This window comes from Bactrocera dorsalis, chromosome 1 (assembly GCF_023373825.1).
Source record: "Bactrocera dorsalis isolate Fly_Bdor chromosome 1, ASM2337382v1, whole genome shotgun sequence".
In the NCBI taxonomy this organism is placed as follows: domain Eukaryota; kingdom Metazoa; phylum Arthropoda; class Insecta; order Diptera; family Tephritidae; genus Bactrocera; species Bactrocera dorsalis.
Genome location: NC_064303.1, coordinates 92,092,631 through 92,117,601, shown reverse-complemented (window position 1 = coordinate 92,117,601; position 24,971 = coordinate 92,092,631). Strand labels below are relative to the sequence as shown.

The following is a 24,971-nucleotide window of genomic DNA, read 5'->3' as shown; positions in this document are numbered from 1 at the left end:
GTTACCGTTAGTTTCATCTTATATGCGCCTACATCTCTACATTTATCTGTCTGCCTGTGTTTGCATTCGGTTTTGTTGCTTTTGTGTGTCAAGCTTTTACAATTTCTAATATTCTTCAAGAGCCATCGCACTCACTTCCGGTGTTGGTTTTTGGTCATGCACTAGACATGCACTAAAGTGAAGTTGTAAAAACGCAAACACACACATGTGTTTGTGTGTGTGTGCTTGTGAGCATTTGTCACTATGCTCTTACATTTAATATGTGCACAGAGAAGAAGAAGAAGTAGCAGTAGAAGACACACTCGAGCATATTACGTGTATGGCACGCATGCTTTTGAGTTTGATTGTTGCATCGCCGCTTAAAGTGTCCCTACAATTAAGCCTTTGCGCAAATAAATACACACATGAATCACGTGCTTGAAATGCGGTTGAAAAAATGTTTATTTAACATGCATTTTTAGATGTTTATATATGTACATATATAGTTTTATGTGGGGTGTATGCATAATGAGATATCCGCATTGCGTTGATTTTTGTCTAAGAGAAAATGCAAATTTTCGTTGATACTCGTAATTAAAGTGCGTTGAACTTTAAAAATTGCTTTAGCATGCGAGATATATATGTATATAAAAAAGTAACAATTTTTATAAAGTATGATGACATACATACATAAACAAGCAATAAACGTTATCTGCGGTTACACTATCATTCAAAACTAATTATGTTTTTATACAAGAACTTTATTTTATCCATCAGTTTGTATGACAGCTATAGTATATAGTAAACCGATGGGAACAATTTCTTCGTAGATTGTGTCACTTCCATAGAAAATGCTCCACGTCAAATTTGGTGAAGATATATTGTCAAATAAAAGAGTCTTCCATACAAAGATTTATTTTTTTCGATCAATTTGTATGAGAGCTATATGCTATAGCAAACCGATCTGAATAAATTTTTCACAGAATGCGTCGCTGCTTTAGAAAATACTTCGTGTCAAGTTTCGTGAAGATATCTCGACAAATAATAAGGCTCTCCATACAAGTACTTTTTGACGATCGTTCGGTTTGTATGGCAACTATATGCTACAGTGGTCTACTATTGTCGGTTCCAACAAATGAACAACTCCATGGAGAGAAAAGAATGTGCGCAAAATTTTAGACGTATTTCTCTAAAATTGAGAGACTAGTTCGCGTACGAGTATATACATACATACATACATATGTATACCCTGTTCATGGTATAAATAGGTTGCCACGTGTCGAAAATTAATGAAATTGTAAAGATAAAATTGGCATTGCGATTAAAATACCACAAAGTGCTTGTGGTATGACTACAACTAAAAAAAAAAAAAATTGATCAGGGTTGCCACCTGTTTTTAATTTTAATTTTCTTTACATATATTTCATTTAATTCTTATATACCTGAACCGCACCATAAGTGATTGTAGTATGCTTACAACCAAAAAAAAATGTCTAATAGAGTTGCCACCTGTTTTTTTCGATTTTCTTATATGCGTCTAAATTAATTCTTATTTAGCTAAATCGCACCGTAGCGCTAGAATAACTTTTTAGAGTTGCCACCTGTTTGTTTTTCGATTTTTTCGTTGTGTGTAAAATTAATATTGTTGCCTTAAACGCAGCATAAGTGTACAATAATTTTCTTTATAATTTTTTTCTAACGTTTTCGAAGAATTATTGAAAGGTTGCCAGGGAAGAATAATTTAATAATTTACTTAAATGCAAAAAAGCGTATAAAAAAAAAATCGAAAATCGCTTTCTGATGTAATAACCAATATCTAACCATTTTATAACTCATATTTTTATCCAATATGAGTGTAGGATAACCAATATATAAGCATTTTATAACCAAACCTCAAATTGTGTTTCAATGTGAGTGTGTTATATTATATCGTTTTTCCTTCGCCTGAAAACTTATCAAGGCTGATCGACAAAAAATCTCGTTCTATGGAAAGCTATCCCATACTTAGAAAGATAAGTTCTTCCTCAATATTTTTTTCATAATTAGTATGTGTGCTCTCTTAAGTTGCTATTTGGCACATTTTTTATCTAAAAAAATCTAAATATTCCAATTTGCATTATAGAACAGTTTAAAGGTTAGAATTGTGAAAATGTGAGATACCCACATATAGAGGTAGAGGAAAACAAATATTTTGGGTATTTCAAATATAAAAAGTATCTCCATCACCAAAAATATCTTTTCTGCTATAAGTGAGAGTTTGATTTACCAAAAAATCCTTAGAAAAAAACCTATAATAGTAAAATCCCCTAAATTTCGAAAAAAAGCTCATGACCTACATCCGTGGCATATGTCCAATGCGAGCACATAACACACCTCCATATACATATTGTTGTTTTAATATTTCAAACAACGAAATATGATGAAAACTGAGAACAAGAGAGCTGCAGATAGCAAGCGCTGTTACACAACTTGAGGCGCATGGAACTTGTACCTCACTACGTGTTTACTAAAATTCGAAGTTTGCTTAGAGAAAACAAATTTTCGACTCGTAACTACACTTAGGTGCACTTCAGCGAACACGCACACACAGCTCACACATACAAATGTGTTTATACATATAAATATCCATGCACACACACACATATAACTATGGCCTTATTCATATTTATTGTTGTTGTTGCTTTGCAAACTCTATGTACAGTTGTCTTTTTATAAACTTAGGTACTTATTTAAATTTGTTTTGTGTTTTTTGTTGAAGGAAAAGCGAACAGCGAAGCTTACTACGGCAAAGGCAAGTTAGACGAAAGCTCCTTAAACAAGTACTCGTATGCAAACATTTATGTGAGTGTTTGCGTGTGTTTACTTACATATTTCCTTACTGTAAAATACCATTTTGAAGATTTCATTCCACTTGCCGCATGCATAAGCAATGCTCATAATAATGAAATATATTCACACACAAGTGTGTGTGTGCGCCTTATCACAACAGCGGCTGTATGTGTATGTGTGTGCGACGGTGTGTGGGCAACATTCGGCAGTTTAAGTGAAATGTGGCTGACCTAAGTTATTAAGCACATAAGCATATGTAAATATGACAGGCATAGATGCACTTAAGTGCAAGCAGCACAGGTGTTGCATGTAAACAAATATTTTTAAATTTGCGAAAAGCAGATTGTGTGGGAAGGACTTAGGGGGAAAGTATAGTTTTTGGAATTTTTTTTTTATAGTGAATTTTAGTTATTTTTGCAAATCAAAAGTAAATTTCGGCAACATGTTCTTAGGAAAAGTATACCAAACTAATTTTAATATGCTTGCAACATATTGCAGTGACAGCTGAATTTTGAGGTGCAACAGCTTGAATGAAGAAATATTTTCTTTTTCAAATATTGCCTCGCCATTAGAAGCCCTGTCAGCTGGTGCTCTCATCACTCAAAAATCATGAAATTTCTTAATTTTTTTTATAAGAATGGTTTGTCGGAGTCCATACATGGATTTCATATCTAAAATTATAACAAAAACATTATTTTGACAAAAAAATTTATTGTTAGGGGGCGCAAAGATAGAAATATTTAGTAAATATATGCTTACCATCAGCTTGATAACATAAATTGATAATATTTCCGTCTCTTATAAATCATCAACATTTAAAATTCCTGAAATTAAGTTAGAGAGGTTTTTTGTTTACTTAAATTGAAATATTCCAACCGAAAATCAATAGTACATCCAGTAAGATCTGGCTTTTATGGTGTCAAAATTTATGACGCCAATTTTGTAAAATATCAACTTCAATTGCTTGCGAAAATTACTAAAATGACGGTCTGAATAACTGTGATGACTTTCTTTTTCATTAGGTTTTCAATTTTCTTCAATATCGTTTACATAATTCCTAAATAAAATTAAATTAAACCGTTCTCCATTTGATTGACTACTATTGTCATTGAATTTGACATTATGTGAACCGCACATAATTAAGGGAAGCCTGCCAAGAACTTGAAAGTGCTTAGCCTTCAAGTTTAAAGTAAACAAACATTTTTGAAAGTAACGATAATTTATGTTAGCGAATCGTCGCTGCTAAAATGGTATTCAAATTGGCAAAATTTTGACAATAATGATATTATTTTAACAGTACTGACACACTTTTGAGGATATTGCAATCAAAGATAATAAATTGTGTGTTGCTTATAGACAAAATTATAACAATATTGTCAAAACCATGATATTAATTTCAAAATTATGCCAAAGTTTAATAATAATGGCATAATTGTGACACTAGCATCATGATTATGAATAAAATGATATAATCTTGACACTAATAAACACACAATTGAATAATTTTGAATGCAGTTATGTTCTGTGTCCATTTGTTGTGGCACTCATAACATAATTTTGACAAGTAATGACGTATATTTGGAAATGATGACATGTTTTGACAATAATGACAATTTTGACAATAATAACAAAATTTGAAAATAACGATAATAGAATAGTATAGACAATAGTGTCAAAATTTTGAGACCGTTGACATAAATTTGACAGTAAAGCCAAATTTTCAGCACTGACAAATTTTTGACAATAATTATATAGTTTTCTCAATAATGTCATAATTTTGACAGCAATGATATAATTTTGACACCTATAAGACTAGTTTGAGAATAATAAAATGTTATAACATTGACAATAATAACACAATTTCGGCAACAATGTTGTAAGTAAAAAAAAAGATATAACTTTGACACCAAATGACACAAAACTCACTAATATTATTTGTATATATGTTATGTGTACATTTGTTGTTACATTTAAGATATAATTTTGACAATAGAAACATAATTTTGACATTAAAAAATATTGTTGATAATGGTGACATATTTTGACAATGATCAATGATAATTGTAATGTCATAATTCTAATAATGTTGACAATTATGATATATTTTTGGGAACGATGCCCTAATTTTGACAATAATGGCATCATTTTAGCATAAAATGACATAGAGCAATGCCTTAAGTTTGACCATAATGACATCATTTTGACATAAAATGACATGTAATTAATTTGTTTTGTTTGTGATCATTTTCTCTTTCGTTTAAATTTCAATTTGACAAAATTTTGACTTTAATAAAATATTTTTGGTAATGATCAGCGATTTGAAATCAATTTCTCTTTCATTTCAATTTGACAAAATTTTGACTTTAATAAAATATTTTTGGTAGTGATCAGCGACGACAATAATCTTTGACGACGAAGCCACAATTTTGACAACAACGACATAATTTCGACGCTAAATGACTCGCAATTATTATTATTATATATTATTTTTGTTAGAAATCATGTTCTGTTCCATTTTCTTTCAACAACATGTCATAACTTTGACAATTTTTGACATAAATTGATACAACTTTGACACTAATCTCATATTTTTAATATTGTGATATAATTTTGACTCAAATGACACAATTAATGATATAATATTGACAATTAAGACATATTTTTGGAAGCGATGACTTAATTTTGACAATAATGACACAATTTTGACGCTATTGGTTCAAGCTTGATATTGGTGTCATAAGTTTTACTATTGTGATGTAATTTTGATACATTGTGTTATATTTTGAGAAAAATAGTAATGACATAATTTGACAAAAATGACAAAAATTTGACAACAAATGGCATGAACTTGATTTTTTATTGGAAATCTGTGTCTAATTGCGGTTACAATGTTCCCGAGAAGCCAACGCTTTATTTTTTAATCTACATGGGCTCTAATAAAACCTAAAAAGTTTGTAGAATTATTCATAAAAAATTAAGATAGACTCGAAAAAAAAGTTGGAAAGTCTCCAAAACTATTTTAACTCTCTTTAAAGTACGAAATATTATAACTGTGAAATATATTATTACTAATTTCATCTCACAATAAACTAAATTAGCCAATTTAACATTGAAATTAACATAATTCACAATGTGAAATACTTACTAACCGTCTACACCATGCATTATGTAATCTATTCATTTTCGTTTTAACTACATACGCACATACATTTTGAGTGTCACTCATACTAATATCGAACTTTCAAAATTTATATACTTTTCCTTCAGGCAAAAGCAAACGCGAGCGAATTTCTGAAATTTATACAAACAAACGAACTTCAAAGCAGTTGTGCGCATACAAAGGACAACGGAAAACCGTTAATAATAAAAACTGAAAGTAAAAGTTGTCGTGAGTGGAGAGTAGTGCATTTAAGGCACACTCTAGTATAAACTTCAAGCAAGGAGCTAAAGCCTTTAAAAGCTTCTGGCGCTACGCTTTTGAGCACTTTCGACTGCTCGATTTGATTTGCGTTAATATTTTGTTGTTGTATGAGCTATCGGCCAGCGCGTCAGATAAACAAAAGTGAAAGCATAACTACTAGCAACAGTTGCCGAAACACAGAAGCCACATTGTCCGGTGGAGGCCACACGTATAAGCGTCGCCTGCCGTTACGACAGACGCAAGAAACAAAAATTGAGAATCGCAGCAAAGCGTTAACATAATGTTAAGTTCGCTCGATGCTTTAGCCGGTAAAATTTCACCTGGTTCTGGCAAGAATAGTCCGTCCCAGCAGGCACAGTCGCAGCAGCAGCAACAGCAGCAGCACCCGCTCGGTTTCCACAGCAATCAATCGTCCGAGACGAATATTGCGCAACGAACACAACTACAACAACAACAGCAGCAGCCACAACAACAATCCGCCAACCAATTGCAGGTAACACATTTGCCGGCAACAAGAGAACAGCAACAACAACAACAGCAGCAACAGCAACGCTACAATGGCAATCATTATAATGGACTGGACAACAATTGCAATAAATTATGCCACATCACTCACAACAGCATACACCCCTATCAGAAGCAGCTGTCGACTCAACATAGCCAACAACAATTGCAACAACAGCAAACTATATCGCCAACGCAACAGCAACAGTTGCAAAGCTACTGTCAGCAGCAGCAACAATTGCAACAACAGCAACATGAGTTGTTTCAGCAACAGCTGTTGCAACAACAGAAATCACTGCTGCTCCAGCAACAACAACAACAGCAACAGCAAATGCCGGAGGAGTCCGATTCGCAGCAGGACTTTCGCAGTTGCCTGAAGGAGAAGTGAGTATTTCATAACCGTACACTAACAAATAACAATAACAGTAATAATAATAACAGTAGTTGGCAGCAAACTATAGCGAAATTGGTTCAAATCGTCGTACTAAATTTTTGTTGCACAATCATACATATACATGTAAACAAAGCTGTACAATTTAGTTGCCTTGTCATACTCACACATATACGTGTGTATGTGTGCGTTGTCTTGGTGTGTGCTGTACACCAAATGTCCTTTCTGACAACTATTTTGTGGTCACTTCAGTAACTAACATTTTTATTATTGTTGCAATGTTCTTTAATGTTGTTGCAATGCCATTTTTTTGTTGTTGCCTTTTATTTTAGTGTATTTAATAATGTTTAAGATTTTTAACCTAAAGATTTTTATATGAAAGTTATACTTTTCGAAAGTTTTCAAGCATTAAAAAAATCTTCTTTCAACGAAAAGTTGCTGTTGTAACTGTTGTTCAATATGATTTTTAATCAAATGTAGGTTTCTCCAATTGTACTACTATGAGCAAAAAATAGTAAGACTTTGTTCATAATTTTATTGCCCTCAAAGTAATCCTCCTTGTCCCAAATACACTTATGCCAACGTTTTTCCCAATCTATACAGTTGTTAAAGCCAATTTCCCTAATAGCCTTCAAAGCGCGTAGTGATTCACGTTTAATGTCCTCAATTGACCCAAAACAATTTAGCCGAAGCTGTCATTTCCGTCTCCTGAATAGCCAAAACTCACCGATTTAATTAGATAAATCGGTGGTTGTGGCACGAAACTGATTCAAAGTTTAGGCAAAAACTCACGAAGAATCAAAGAAAGAAAAGAAGAATATGCGATGGTGTATTATCGTGGTGGAAAAACCAAGAGCTGTCGGTCCATAATTCCGACCTCTTTTGACGAATAGCTTCGCGCAAATGAGACAGAACACTCAAATAGTATTCCTTGTTGACAATTTGGACGGTAGGAAGGAATTCGTGCTTTCACTTTTCTTAGGGCCAAATAATCTTTAAAAATGATTTCCACTGATCCTTCCGATATTCCAACGATGCCAGTAAGAGCTCTGACTGTTAATAGTCGATTCATTTTAAAGACCAATTCCTATATTATATTGCCATGTTGATCATCAGTTGATGTTGTGACGGTCCTGGACGTGATTCGTTGTCAATGTGTTCTCGATCCTCTTTGATCCTCCAATCAGAAACACTTGCTCGATAAATAATTATCATCGAGGGCCTCTTTCAGCATTATGAACGTTTCGGAACCAGAAATTTTATTCCGCATACAAATTTTAATGGAACTTCTTTGCTAAACAATTTCACTGATTGTAAAAATTGCCGAATACACTTTATGTACATACTTCAGAAGATTATTTTGTTGTGATATATGACACAAATGTCACTGATACTCATATCAACCTAGAAAACAAAATATTTCAACGAATTGGTTTTGGTGCGAAATTTAATTTTAAAAGCTTTGCTATTTTTTGCCCGCAGTAGTAAGAGAAGTTCTTTGTTCATCGACAGTTCTTTGAGAGTATTTTCAAAAATCCGGTCCAATATACAAAGTGCGCCAATAATCAATTTTTTTTTACAAACTTCGAATATTACAGTATTTAGTTTTTTAATAATGTAAATAATATTTATTTTTAATAGCTCATTAGTTTCATTTTGACATTTTCGTCGGGGTCTAAAAACTTCTTTACCTATTGCCGTTAAAAATGTATATTAACTGTTCGAATATTCGTTTCGATAACATTGAAGAAAAATTGTTATTGCTATTTTTGATAGATATTTGGTGGTTGATCCATTCACTGTAATAATACTTGGCAAACAAGTGAAGAACTTCATCGAAATTGAAGAATGCGTCTACAAATATACATATTTTAGCGTAGTGATAATAATTTGTTATTAGATCCATTTAAAATAGTACAACAGAGAAATGGAGAATCGAACATCGAGCGATTTAAGATAAATGCCTTAAGAAACTATAATTTATTTGATAGTTATATTTTAAATACTATTTTAAGGATCATTATTCGTAGAATTAGTACTAATTTTTTGGCGTGGTCAGTTTCTTCTTTTAACAAAATTTCTAACGTTTCCAAATGTATCTGTACCTGTCTGTAGAGCTATTTTTGACACTTTGGTCGCACATTCTACGTAGCTTTCTAAATGTGATAATACTTAAGTGCTGTTAAAGAGAATTACAAGGCTTCAAAATTTCTTTAGTAACTTTTGGCTTACATGACCACTACCAAAACAAAGTAGACGACTTCATTGCACATCACCTGGAAACTATCTTTAATGATTTATGTATACCGACTATGCTAAAAAGCATAAGACCAGTTTAACGAGCAAATCATTTCTATATTGTTAACAGTTTCGTGCGCTAAAATTCTTTAGACTTATTAGTCCCATTCTGAAACATAGGCTTTGTAAAAATATGTTTAGAATTAACACTTCATCATAACGCATCGTAGTCTCCTTCTCTGTCTGCAAACTGACACAAATTTCAATCCTATTTCCATTGCTCAAGAAGCGTCTTGAGAACGTCTGAACAGATTTGAATGTTGTTGTTGGTTTCAATGTTAGAAATAATGCTCAAAATTAGAGGGTTGTCATATACTCTTAGCATAACAGTTAAATATATTACTGGGTTGATTGTCATCCTCTAAAGTTTTTATTCAATGCATATTTTTACAGAACCTATTTGCTTGGTTATAGCAAAAAAATATCAAAACATTTTTAATTTTTTTTAAGACTTTGTTAAACAATCTATTGAGCAGAATTCAAAGAAGAAATGGTAAATTTCAGAAAACTTAACGCATTTATGAAGTGATATCATTTGATACTTTCGAAGAGTTAAAAGTGTGATAAGAAACACAGACATTTTAGAAATATTTTGCGCATTTTTTCTGCTTTATTCCGAAACAGACTTAAACCTATTTGAGAACTTTTCTGAAATGAAATCATGAATTTGTATTTCCTGGTATTAGTAAAAGAAAGAAACAAAAAAGTTCCAAAAAATATTCTTCAACTTTACTTCCGTTGTGGGTGCCATGCGATAACAAGATGTGGTGGAAACCACTCAACACTTCCTATTTATCTGTCCGACTTTGAGAGATCAAAACTTAAACGCTCTTTTAGACATTCTATCATACTTGCGAAAATGGAAATTAAATGCCTGAGCAATTTTTTATTGGCTACTAAGCGGTTTGATAATTTATAAGTCCGAACATAGGAGTTCTTGTTTTCTATGGCTTCACAAAGTATCACATATAGTAGTCCACCTTCGATCTCTCCACATCAGCCATCTAACCTTACCTCCATTGTTTGCTTTCATATGAAAATAATATCGTTGAATTTATATGGAAGAAAGGATGCAGATTATTTTTTATTAAGACTAATGAGAAAATGTTTTTTTGATTAGTTGAGTTTTCGTTGATATATCTACAAATATACAGGAAGTTTCCATAGCAAATATGTGTTTTGGGGATCTTTCATTTTTAGTTTCGTTGGAACAGTTAAATTAAGGATAATATACTACAGCAAATGTTTTCCTTTCCTGTTAATGTGATTTTCTAGATATCATATGCAAATATAATAAGGGACTTTTCATAGATATTTGCATAAAATTTATAGAAAATGCTATTTGATGTATTATCTATTGTTAAATGCCTAAACGGAAGATCAAACATAGATTAAATTAAAAAAAAAAAAACAATATCCTCTTTATATACAGATATTTTCTATATAAATGTGAGAATGCTTATTGCTATTATTTTAGGTTGGTTGACTTAAAAAGCTCAAACAGATCAGATATATGTAAGGTTAGTTGAGTTTATTTCAAAAATTTGTGCTTGTGTAAGAAGTTTTGCTTTTTATTTGGGTCTGTTATGGAAATAAAGTACGAAATTTTGAGTTAAGTTAGTTGAGGGTAGATATTGTGTCAAATATTAAAAGGTAGATAATAATGTAAGACCAATATAGGATCTTTTAAGACCATTTTGACCCAATTCCAGTTATTCTTCGAACAATTTTGGACCAATTTCGATACCATGAAATATTTTTACCATGCCATTTTTTTCTCATCTTGCAACTATTTCATCATCTTGGATTGATTTAAAAAATACTTTTAGGAATCTCTCTTTGTGACTTAAGAATTTGTTATGACCTAAACATGAAATAATGCTTATGTCTCTAATTTAGAGTGGATTTGAATGAAAAATTTTCTTTTTGTCTTTGGTCTTCTGTTACTTTGTAGAATATTTCTAAGGAAATCATTTTTAAAAGAGCTGCCAACTATTGAGAAACTTAGTATACGAAGAAATCTTGTCAAATTTCGTGATTAACATAAAGAGTGTAAGAAAGTCAAAGCAAGTTCTCAAGAAGCCTTCAATTATTCTTATTCAGTAAAAAAAAATACCAAGATCTTATTTTAATATTTCTACAAATTATTATGCTCTCTTCAAACTGACCAAGCCAAATTTACTTCAAAAAAGCAGCTTTTTTCAGTGGCTTGACTACCTGTTGAAACGTACATATATAAAATGCTCAATTGCATATTTGCGCAAAAAGTGTTTTAATTTCACGCACTTTTTCATCCTTCATATTTAATTCAGCAGGTTTGCAAATATGAATTACGCTCATTATTGATGGAGTGTCTCTGCAGCCTAAAAAACTACCACAAAGTTGAGAATTAAGTGCTTTCAAAATACTTTCGTGCAGTGAAAATAATATGTAAAAACGCTGTGTGTAATTGACATGAGCTAGTTTTCATTAGCTGGCGTTATTTGCCTAAGCTTGTAATCTTCCACATATAAATGAGCTCTCACGCGAACGCTTGTCAAAATAATTAAAAAATTCTATATTTTCACACAAAAAGCGGGCTGCACTCAACACGCGAGCGAGTATATGGAATAACTGTATTATTGTAGGTGTATGTGTGTGCAGTGTTTTCAATTAGTATTTATGTGTGTGTGTAAAAAAGCACTTACGTTTTTTTCTGCGGTATGAATTACATAAATTATTAAACAGCGCACATACATATACACATACAGACAGTGAGACGGACAGATATGTGATATATTATATGGGAACGTAACAAATTACTGTGAAAGTACCGCCGCAAGTTCACTCCCTGCCCATTATTGGCGCAGTAGTTTTATGTACCTGCACTAAGTCGTGAGTTGCGGTTGCTCATACGACGTGTCGTACCACGCTTGACTAATTTAATGTGTAATAACATTTGACATATTGTTGCCACGTATTGTTTTCGATTTGCTTGCTTTTGCAACGGCCACAATGAAAGGCGCCGGCTATAAATATATAACTACATATGTGTGCAATAATATTCATATATTCATATATACCAGTGCTTGTTGTTGATGTGCGGGTGTTACCCTCAATTCAGTGCGCCATAAAAACTACACTAATAAATTTAAAGCAAATAAAATGCTTTTCATGTTAGGGCCAATTTCATATGCTATATACCGAGCACAATAGAAAGCAAAACACAAATACACATATACACATACAAACATACAAACATACATACATGCATACTAACAAAACATTACCAGACTGACTCAATGCATGCAAAGCATTTATGAATGTTCATAAGCGCAAATACACGAGCAAACCGTAATGCATATGAGCAACTTAAAATGCATATGTGTGTGTGTCTGTGCGTTTGTATGTGTGTATTTTTGTATGCCGGCACTCATAAAACTGACAGCTGCGCCAACCTTTGTGCGTTATTCTTTTATACTTTGCTATAAAAATTTATTTCCCTCATATTCACCGTTGTTTGTTATTCACCACACCAGCGGAAGGACATTTTAAGTAGCAATACATGCACACACATACATGCAGAAGCCATACAAGCACGTAAGTGCTCGTGTGTAAAGCAAAAGATACGAGCTTTGTTTAAGAAAAAAACATAAAAACATTAAAAATTTTAAAATTATCGTGAAATATATGAGTGACCCTTAGTAGCATACACATAAATGCTCTAATAATAAAATACAATTATTTATTTGCTGTTTTCGTTATTAAAAAAACAACAAGGAAGAGAAAATTTTAACATTGGTTGGAATGGTGCTACATCTTCACAGATACAGGTGTATTTGCTTTAGCATAGTTTGTATGGCAGCTATACGCTATAGTAGTCCGATCTGAACAATTTCTTAGGATATTGTACTGTTGACTTGGACAATAATCTTTTTCGAATTTTGTTAAAATACCTCGTCAAATAAAGAAGCTTTCCATACAAGAGCTAGTTTTTGATCGTTCCGTTTTTTCGGAGATTTTATTATTTTTTTCATGCGGGTTAGGTTAGGTTAATCTGGTAAGCCATGCATATACCAGTTTTGGTCCTTTACGATACCTGGCGGAGTTCATCCTTTCCTTTAGGATTCCTGCACTTGACGCAAATTTTAACAGGCTCTGCGGCCTTACTGTCGATACCTTCTCTAGTGTACCATACTGTGGGGACACCAGACGCTACAGCGTAGTCAATGAGGGACAAGTACACAAGAGATGTTTTATTGTTCTCTTAGTGCATTGCTGTAAGCATTTACTGCAGTCTTCTCGATCTGTCATTCCCATATTTAGAGCGTGTGTCGCCACCAAACGTTTTGCAAAAGACTTGTGTAGTTTTGCGCCCTGGTAGCTCGTTTTATCGGGTTTTGATTTTCCTCATCCTGCTTTTGTCAAGGTCGTCGTATGCATGAATTTCTCAATGTTGATTACGTTTCCGGATGTTAGTCTTACACCATTCTTGGCAATCTCGTCCATTATTTCATTGCCGTCGATGCCCTTGGTTCTGGCAACACTTTCCACTTCTGTCCTGCTTCCCAAGACACTTTTAGTCGCTATCTTGATTGCTGCTTGGCTGTCTACGTAGATGTTGACTCTAAAATTGTCTGCAGGTGCATTGGAGGCCAGTTCCGCGGCTTTAGCTATAGCAAAGACCTCAGCTTGAAGTATACTTCAGGAATTTGGTAACTTAAAAGGCAGCCTTATGCCTAACTCTAGACAGTATATTCCTGCACCAACTCCATCGTCCCTATATAGATGCTTAGAGTGTAGAGCGCGTAGTTAACATACTTTTACGCCAGCGATCTTTTTTCTATCTTTACTTTGAACCAACTTTCCCAGTTGAAAAGTAAGGTCATGTAGTCGGCGTTTGCCTAACCGCCATTACTTACCGAGCTATGTTCTGTATGGAAATTCTCTTGCAGCCAGTAGTCGTCCCGCCAATTTTGCTGCGAAGTTTTCAAGGAAGAGGTCTATAGGTGGCAGGTTAAGTGCCAGTTGAAGAGCCGAAGTTGGAGTTTTCCTTGAAGCTCCCGTTATGCGCAGCGAGCATCTGAACCCTTTCCATTGGCTTCCGGTAGGTGGATTTCCGGTTTGTCTAAGGCTATCCCAAGGTACTTGGTGGCTTGAGAGAGAGTTGTGTTCAGTTTATCAAAGGGACCCTCTATAGAGGAATTTTGTGCTTTCTTGTGATCCATTTTCTTCTGGTTCAACCCCAGACCCTGCTACTATATGTAGCTACCATATATGTATTATTATTTCTTTTGGTCTTATGTATTCATAACGAATTCTTAAACGAATGAAAAAACTCGCCTAAAATTGTATGTTTTTTTTTTTTTATAATATACTTAATGGAACTAAAGTATGTATTTTTTCACTAATATAGAAAAACCGGTTATAATAACATATAGAAAATTCTGCTTTTATAGCTCAACCGTATTGCAAGGAATTTGTAAGACTGAAGAGTTTCAGTCTCAACGGGTTAGGGCTCCGTTGGCTTCTTGTGGTTCTTTACTAGACTGTTAGGCCTGTGACCAGCTCAACAAGCATTGATCAACTGCCAGTAGCTGTGCGTTTACAAGGTACCTCTGAGCTCTCAGCAAGGTTAAGCTTCCAATGGTTGTTATTGTTTTTACTGGATACTGTCCGTTCGAGATTCATGCTGTAAGAATGAACAACTCATACTGTTAGACCTGCAGATAAAATAGCGATAATATAAATAAAACATCTAAACAGATTTGTGACAAGTAAAGAACCTATTGACGTTATTTGATATACAACTACAGTAGTTTTTCGCCTGTCTAACAAAAGGCTGTACACAACAGTGTAAATGTGATACTTTGCTGGATTAGTCACCTTACCTAACCTAACCTAACCTAATTTACATGACTGTCGCTTATTGTTATTGTAGCGGCAGAATTCATCTGAGTCGACAGTACTTGGACGGATAAAAATCCGAGTCCGTTCCGGTAATGTGAACCCGACTTTCGTGTGAACGGTTAACGGTCTCTCCTTTAACAGTGCTTTGCCTAACGAGAAAATTAAACGATCAATTCCAAAGGTAAAATATTCAACAAGCGCCATTTTCTATTGGCCTCTGCCTTCCACGCCTTTCACCAAATTCACTAATTTTTCACTACACTCCTAATCTATTTTATGGCAATTATTTTTACATCACAAAATGCTTTAAATTCACCACCGAAACACCAGTTATGCAATCAACCTTAAAATAATAAATATGCATGAGGTTTTATTTACATATGTACATATGTGTTTGGTGGCAAAAAAATACATAAAACGCGCATCAAACATTACCCATAAAATCGCAAATGAATTTTTCATAAAATGATCAAAATAAAAAGTTGACAACGACAATGACTGCGCCAGCCAGTGCTGCCACAGCGGCAATGTGACCGCAAATGCGAGTGTCAACAGCGCGGCATTTGCATAATATCTAGCACAACGCCAACGCGCGCAAGCATACTCTACTAAAGGATCATCCTAAATGTATATACAAACATACAAACAAATTTTTATACATATATACACACATACGTACGCTCATATACATATGTACTGAAGCACATTTTATTATAGCTTTGTAAATTCGTCGGCTGGGCTCTCCACTCTCTACTTTCTAGCCAAATGGCATTACTAAATACATATACACATACAAACAAGCATTCACACATACATACATACATTTATATATATATGCAAATTCCACCAGCGAACAGGAATTTTTGCATAAAAACACATTTGACAGTTGTAAATAAAGGGTGATTTTTTAAGAGCTTGATAACTTTTAAAAAAAAAAAAAACGCATAAAATTTGCAAAATCTCATCGGTTCTTTATTTGAAACGTTAGATTGGTTCATGACATTTACTTTTTGAAGATAATTTCATTTAAATGTTGACCGCGGCTGCGCCTTAGGTGGTCCATTCGGAAAGTCCAATTTTGGGCAACTTTTTTGAGCATTTCGGCCGGAATAGCCCGAATTTCTTCGGAAATGTTGTCTTCCAAAGCTTGAATAGTTGCTGGCTTATTTCTGTAGACTTTAGACTTGACGTAGCCCCACAAAAAATAGTCTAAAGGCGTTAAATCGCATGATCTTGGTGGCCAACTTACGGGTCCATTTCTTGAGATGAATTGTTGTCCGAAGTTTTCCCTCAAAATGGCCATAGAATCGCGAGCTGTGTGGCATGTAGCGCCATCTTGTTGAAACCACATGTCAACCAAGTTCAGTTCTTCCATTTTTGGCAACAAAAAGTTTGTTAGCATCGAACGATAGCGATCGCCATTCACCGTAACGTTGCGTCCAACAGCATCTTTGAAAAAATACGGTCCAATGATTCCACCAGCGTACAAACCACACCAAACAGTGCATTTTTCGGGATGCATGGGCAGTTCTTGAACGGCTTCTGGTTGCTCTTCACCCCAAATGCGGCAATTTTGCTTATTTACGTAGCCATTCAACCAGAAATGAGCCTCATCGCTGAACAAAATTTGTCGAACGTAAAGCGCGAAACACATTTCGAACCGAACACTGATTTTGGTAATAAAATTCAATGATTTGCAAGCGTTGCTCGTTAGTAAGTCTATTCATGATGAAATGTCAAAGCATACTGAGCATCTTTCTCTTTGACACCATGTCTGAAATCCCACGTGATCTGTCAAATACTAATGCATGAAAATCCTAACCTCAAAAAAATCACCCGTTACTTATGTATTTACATACATACGTACAAATGTTTGCTAGCAACACAAAATATTTGTAGAAGTGTTTGTATGTTTGCGTGTGTTCATATATACTTAATGCCCGTTATGCAAATGTATCGCCTGCTGACTGCTGAATGACGGCATGGCTGTCATATCGGCTGCTGAATGGCATCTAAGTTAATAATACATACATAATTATGATCATGAAGCAGATAATTGCGTTGATGACGCCGCTTGCGTGAAGGGTGGGGGCTTGAATAAGTGGAATAAATGAGTTCAAGATGAGCACAGACAGTTCAATTGCTGACTTTTTTTATAGAAGAAAATGTTGGCATATTTGTGTGACCAATATTTTAGACGAGTTGTCTAGAAAGTTAACGCCAAAAGAACACTCGTTAAATTAAGAATGAAATCTAGATATATTTCCAATTGGAGATTCCAAGTGTAGTTAGGTGCTTCTCCATAAGGTATATTTAACACAGTGGAGACCTTCCTCTTCGCCCTTGGCATTGGTAAACGACCATAAATCTTCCGCAGAACCTTTCTCTCAAAAACTCGATAAAGCCGGCTGATCAAATGTTGTCATCTTCCATGCCTCTGCACCATAAAACAGGTTGGGGATGATGAGTGACTTGCAAAATTTGTTCTTTGTTCGTCAAGAGAATACTTCTCAATTGTCTACTCGTTCCGAGGTAGATGCTGTTGGAGCAAGAGTTATTCAGCATTGGATTTCGGGCCTAATTTTTTTTGTATTGTTAATACTGGTTCCAAGATAGACGGTGTTATCTACTACTACAAAGTTATGACTGTCAACAGTGACGTGGGAGCTACAGCTCAGAAACACGAATTATTTCGTCCAGCAAAAGATTGAAGAAGCCACAAGATAGGTAGTCTCTTACCTGAAACCTCGCTTGGTAACGAACGGCTCGGAAAGGTCATTTCCAATACTGGCGGAACATTTGTCGTTACTCAACGTCAGCTTACACAGTCGTATTAGCTTTGCGGGGATACCAAGTTCAGATATAGCGGAATAGAACAGTTCCTTTTCGTACCTTCAAAAGCAGCTTCAAAATCGAAGAAGATGTGGTGTGTGTTGATCTTCCTCCGGGTTCTTTCCATGATCTGACGCACAGTGAAAATCTGGACGATAGTAGATTTTCAAGGTCTAAAGTCACAGCGATAAGGTCCAATCAGTCTGTTGACGGAGGACTTTAATCTTTCACAGTGTAGTCTCGAGTGGACCTTATACGCGATTTTGAGAAGGCTTATCCCATGGTAGTTGGTGCAGATTGTGGGGTCTCCCTTTTTATGGAAAATTCCAATCGTTGGGCTTGCTTTCGTCCGACCATATTTAAGAATATAATGCATGTTCCTTATCAGTTCCTCGCCGCCATATTTGAATAGTTCGGCCGGCAATCCGTCGGCCCGTGCCGCATTGTTGTTAGACGGGTAATTGCTATTCGAACTTCTTCATGGTCAGGCAGTGGAACGTCCTCTCCTTCATCATTGATTGAGAAATCGGGTTCACTATCTCCTGGTGTTCAGCAGTCTGGAGTAGTGTTCCCTCCATAATTTGACTAAGCTCTGGGCATCAGTCATTAGATCAGCTCTGGTGGCTCTACAAGTGTATGATGGTTCATCTTCTTCATCTTCATGACCTTCTTTTTCGCAGCACCGACTACAAATTCCAAGTGTAGTCATTCCTTCTCCACCTGGTCTTTCCAAAGGTATTGAGGTCTCCCTCTACCTACCCCGGTGGTTACGGCGTCGAACACGTTAAGAGCTGGAGTGTTTTAATCCATTCATAGATTCCTCACCACAAATACACACTCAAATGGTTTTTCCAATCTACTACAGCGCCAGTAATCCCTGTGTTGGTATGGAATCATATTGGAAGCAAGTAAGAAAATTGTCCTCCTCTCCGCTTTTGCCAGTATTTTTTCGATATCAATACAACAACAGACAACAACTAGATATTGTTGATAAATGGAAAATCGTAAGAAATACAATTTGGCATGCACATCCCATTCTATTGATATTTAGACAGGCATAAGTCCTGCGGCATTTATTTTGCTTCATTATCCCTTTGATTCTTTGAGTATTGCTTACTTTTTCCATTATCGGCTGCTGCCATTTCACTTACTTGCTTTTTTTTTGCTTATGTTTGTGTTGTTGTTGCTGTTGCAGTTATTACGGCAGATTGTTGCTTCGGTTGCCCGGTGCTACGGCAATTCAGTGTCTAAATCCCGGCATTATCCCAGGGATTTTTTTCCGCTTTTGCACTTTATTTACGCTTTCGTGTGGGTTTAGTTCGATTTCCAGCTCTTTCTGTGTCTTTCTGTATGTGTGTGGTTTATGGAGTTTGCGTTCGTGTGGCTTGTGGCTCTCGAGCAGTGGCTGGTGTATTCCCTCTGTATTATTTACAAATGCTTGATTTGCGTTTTGTTGCGCTTTTTTCAGCTTTGTTTCAGCAAAATATTCCGTTTAAATTGCAATGGGATGAATTTTTGTTAATTTGCGCTTCCAATTTGTACGTTTTTTCTCACTCACACTCACTCCCTCTATTTTCCACTGACTCTCTTTGCCAGTTAAACATTTAAAACGCTTGTCTGCAATTCATGTACACTTAGAATTGTTCAGAACAATGCGAGCATCTTGCCTTATTGCCCTTTTGTAGCATGGCTTACTTACAACAAGTGTTGCGGCAGCTATTGAGTTTGTTGTTCAGGTTGTTGCTGCTGTTGTTGTTATTGTTGTTTGTGCCATTGTTTCGCCCCCAAGGAGTTGAGCGTACACTTTATATCCATCATTGTTGTTTTCATAGCAGCTTACTCCCGCAGTTTACTGATTTCCCTGCCGCTCTGGCTTCATATCGATCCGTTGCCACTCACGCCGCCGCCCCCGCAATCGAACACTAATCCACTTGTATATGTATGTATGTGTGTTTCATTTGCAGCAATCCGAGCATTTGTACTTAACCTCCTCGCCATGATTGCCCTCTTCGTGCCGCTGCCGACTTATTTGCTGTTTTGGTTTTGCCCCAGTGTTGCCAACATTGGCTCACATTCTCCATCGTGCAATCATCATGGCTTCCGTTGTTTTCGCTTTTTATTGCGCAGTTTCTATTTTTATTATCTCTGTTGTTTTGCATTTGTCTAACTTTGCCTAAATTGTATTTGTTCCCTCTATTCACACATGCCGCGTCGGTATTATCGTATTTGTTCTTGACTTATTCGCACCCGTGGGTGTTACTCTTCAGAGCGGTTTTTCCATTTTCGAAACTAATTCGGGGATTAAATTTAATTAGGAACAAGCACTTCAAAAAATCTTCCAAGAAATGGGGCGGTTCATTTTTTTTCGCAGTAAAGTGAATTACAGGGATTATGTCATATAAAGTATTTCCATACTGAAAAATTCAGAAAAGATTGCGGAGACTTTCCGAATAGTTTAGTTAGTATTCTAGATTATTTGAAGAATTATATGTAATATTATCTGAAGAGATATCCAGATTTTTTACTAGGATCTAACATATGGAAACGATACCCGCTTAAATCGGTCCGAAAGAGCTCAAAAATCAGAAGTATCTTATATCGAGGGTGATCAACTTCAAGGCTCCCTACTTTTTATTATTATTCGAACGAACATTATTTGGCATTTAATTTTTGAAGATTATCTCTTTCTATTAAAAACAGATGTCGCCGAGATCACGATCTTCAATTTCAGGTATTAGAACCTTTCACTTTTATCTTTTCGTTCTCCTCAGAAACGATCGTTAACAGTTCCAGATAATTTTCAAAACATAGTTCCAAAAGATAACATTGGTGTTTTCTAAAGCTTTGAGTTATATGTTATCTGACAATCGGGAAGAATGCCGGTATTTGAAGTTGTAAACTATTTTTACCAAATTATTACCCGAAAAGCCCTCCTTCGTTTAGAACCAATAGCGAAAGTATGTCAACAAAGACCATACATTACCATACGCTCCAAAATTTAAGGGTTGAAAAGTAGTTAAGAGAAGTATTTATGTCCTAGTATTTATCACTAGTGTTCTAAAATAGTGATGCTGTAGCGGTTCTCCAACTCTTAAATAATAATGATTTTTTTTGTAAACTTGAGTAGACTTCCATTTCCGAATAGTTATCAACGTTTTCTTTCATTTAATATTGCTATATGCTTCTTCAAGTCTACCGTTAGTTTCATGCGAACATACTGTGTCGAATTTCGTAAATCATTCCTCTTTGAACCTGATCTGATACCAGAACCCCAAATAACTCATGCTGATACTAAGTTTACTTACTTATCCTCCCATTTGTCTTGCAATTTTTCTGTTCACTTGCCGAATGCATATAAACTCGTTCAGAATCTTAGAGAGGTCACGGGTGTGAAGCCGAACTAGTTGGCAATACTGTGAAGTTAGCTGCGGTTATCAAGTCCAAGTTCTAACTAAGATACAAAACTATAATTTGGTACAGCCGATGGCAATAGCTACAGACACCAGAGAGCTAAAATTGTTTAAAAGTGCACTTGCCCCGCCTCCTAAAGGGTTAAACGCCCTTTAGGTCAAATGCTATATTTCAGGAACTTCTACAATGACCAAAAATAGTAAGACATTCTTCACAATTTTAAAATTCTGAATTTATTATTCAAAGTCTATGTCGTCCCCTTCTGCCAACGTTTTTTCCCATCCTCGAAACAGTTGTTAAAGTCAATTTCCGGAAAAGCCTCCAATGAGTATAGCGAGTCACGAGTAATGCTTTCAATTGACTCAAAACGGTTTCCCCGAAGCGGTCGTTTGAGTTTGCTGATTGGCTAGAAGTTACGAAAAGCTAAATAAGGCGAATGCGTTGGGTGTAGCATGATATTCGTTCAAAATTTGGGGAAAAAAAATCGAATCAAACTGTCAACATAACCTTGATTTTTGATCTGCTTTGATGAGGTCTTTGCGGCTTCGGCTTACCTTTACCGAATACATATTCGGCCGATTGATCATCTGTTTCCGCATCGTAAGCGTAGATCCAAGACTCTCAATGAGTAATAATACCTTTCATGACATCCAGGTAGTCGGAAAGTACTGTTTAACAGACATAAACGCGACGCTGTTTTTCGAAAGAATTGAGTGATTTTGGCACCTATCGTGCTTTCACTTTTCTTAGGGCCAAATAATCTTCAAAAATGATTTCCACTGATCCTGCCGATATTCCAACGATGTCAGTAAGATCTCTGCTTATTAATCATCGTTTCTCAAATACGAATTTCTTTATTTTATTGACGTGTCGATCAACAGTCGATGTTGATGACCGTCCTGGACGTGGTTCTTCGTCAACCTGTTCTGGACCCTTTTAGAATATTTTTTACCAACCAAAAAGCCGAAGACCAATGAATGAAATCGGCCAAAAAATTTTAGACGTTCTGCACAAATAATGCCCTCAAGGTAATTTATCTTACGTCCAAAAACCGAAGTGGAACTATAACTTTTTCTGTAACCAGACACCAAATATGGTGACCCTGGTGTGTATGGTTGACTTTTTCCCAAGATATCGCTCAATAGAGAGATAAAATATTCAAATTTGTTGAGAATACGAGTATTTTCGTGATGACTGTACATCTTGGTTTCAAGAATGGATAAAATCGGGTTAATACTTCCCTTAGCTCCCATATGCCTTACATAAATATTATCGAACTTCCGGATGAGTTTATACCCCAGCTATTGGTTAATATTTACGGAATCTTAACAAAATTCACAAATAATCTTTTTCTAATAATATATAGGAGGATCTTGTCTGATAATAGTCAAGAAGATGCTTGCCAAAAATAGATGAAATCTGTATGTTTTTTAGTCTTGGGATTTCCTACAGGCATAACTGGTTTAATCAGCTCAGGAATATGAAAACTTTTTGGACATTTATGCTAGATACCCTTCATCAAGTTATTCTCAGTGACGAAGCTCTGTGAAAGAGGTCCTTTAAATAGAGTACCTTAGTTTATACAATACATCCATATAGACGCAAAATTGTGGAGGAAAATTGGGTTAATGAAAATCATCCTTTATTAAGAACAGTAGAACTTGCTTAATTTAAAATCTGAAAAAATTCGATAAAACTTAATTCTATGAAATTTTGACCATTTCACCTGTTTTTTATTTGTTTTTATTTTCATTCGAAATAAAATAAACCTAATAAACTACCCTTTACATAACCAAGTCTACCCTAAAATAACACGTGATAATTGCAGGAATTTTTTAACGCCCTTTTAATCTTAAATTAGTAGTGCCACGCTTTGGTGATTTTAAATTTGGACCAAACACATACACACACAGTTTTTCAATCAGCAGCATCGGGTGAAAAGAGAACAACAACAAGCCATAAAGGAAAACAAATTTACTGCTTTTAGTAAAACAAATCGATTCGGTCGGTTTTCACACACAATATTCGAACATATGTACACATATATACATACATATATATGTACATATATCATATATACATATGTATGCAGTATATATGTATGTATGCTAACGGTATTTGTGTGGAATAGCTGTTGTTTTGGGGCACTCTTTGATTGACTCGTTGCTGACGTTTGCTTTTGGCATTTTATTTAACTTTCAGCACTTTTGGTTCACACCAAAACGCTGTTCTCCGGCCATTTTTAACCCAAAATCAGTAACTAATCGCCAAGCAAATAAGTTAACGCAACTGCCGCCTGCCGAAACCGGAAAAAGGGCAGTAATAACAGAAAAACACTGAAATAAAAAACCAAAAAACCCAAAAACAAAAACAAAAAAACTAAATAAATAAAGAGGGGCCTCTTGAAAAATGTACGCCCGATACAAAAACAAACAACAATATGTTGGGCGAGCATTCGTCCAGCGAAATCGTGCAAAAATTGCGCAGTTGGGTGAATTGAGGGGTTTACGGCAGTTGTTACAACACATTCCTTGGGCATAATTAAGGAATGCTTTGCTTAATTAAATTTAATTCGGTTATTTATAGAAAAAGTCGCAAATGAGTAGGAATTACTTGACGGCAGACAAAAGAATTTGCAAGTTGATGAATTAAGTGAAAAATTGCGCTTGCTTGTCATCTTCGATTCGCCTAAATGCAGAAAATGGTGAAACGAACAGAGTTTATAACACGTATAAACTGGTATAAACAAGTAGAGATAAGTTAGCAACCAGTTATATTACTTTCAGGAGAACATACATATATATTGTCGCGACGATTTGAATGATATAACCTTTTTGTGGTTTTCCCTTAAAAGTTTTTAAGACAAGATAGCAGGGCTCAGATAAGGAATAAGAGAGGTGTAACTGAAGTCTAGTATACTACGGAAGAGGATTGGAAATAGTCCACAAATTGATACAACTTTACAAAACAAAATATTATGGTTTGTTTAGAACTGTGAATAGCATTTCTTCCGATTTCAAGTGACTTGCAAAAGAACACTCGCTAAAGTAAAGTTTGCAAAGCAACGGCATAAACTTGATTAAACGAACCATTATCGTTTTCGAAGAAGTAGTTTGAATATTAACGACCCAATTTCGAAAAGGTTGAAAGCAGAAAAGAAATTTACTGTAAATAGATTACTCCAAAATACCTGATAATTGATAAGGATAGCACCGCGACCTTAAGTCTTGTGTGTCCCCTCCCACCCCCACCTAGCTCAAGTACATTCCAGTAATACTGCTAGGTGCTCGGTGATGTGATTCCTATTTGGAAACATGGATCCCAGGTCCTTTATCTATAATTTTTAGATGGGTGATAGTTCGTTTATAGCAAATTCTAGTTTACAGAAGCGCGATGTCTTATAGTAAATTTACGGTA

At 35.1% G+C, this 24,971-nt stretch overlaps 1 protein-coding gene across 5 annotated transcripts in view; it reads left to right on the top strand.

Annotated features, from left to right (window-relative positions):
- The window catches only part of LOC105223795 (CUGBP Elav-like family member 2), a 329,720-nt gene that overhangs the window by 104,451 nt on the left and 200,298 nt on the right, over positions 1 to 24,971 (top strand). For all 5 annotated transcript variants that reach the window (XR_007421401.1, XM_049446813.1, XM_049446816.1 and 2 more), the window contains exon 2: positions 6,076 to 7,117. Coding sequence is in view for 4 of the 5 variants with exons in the window: in XM_049446813.1 (XP_049302770.1) it covers positions 6,510 to 7,117 (608 nt within the window). In the remaining variant the exon portion in view is untranslated. The remainder of the gene's footprint in view (positions 1 to 6,075; positions 7,118 to 24,971) is intronic.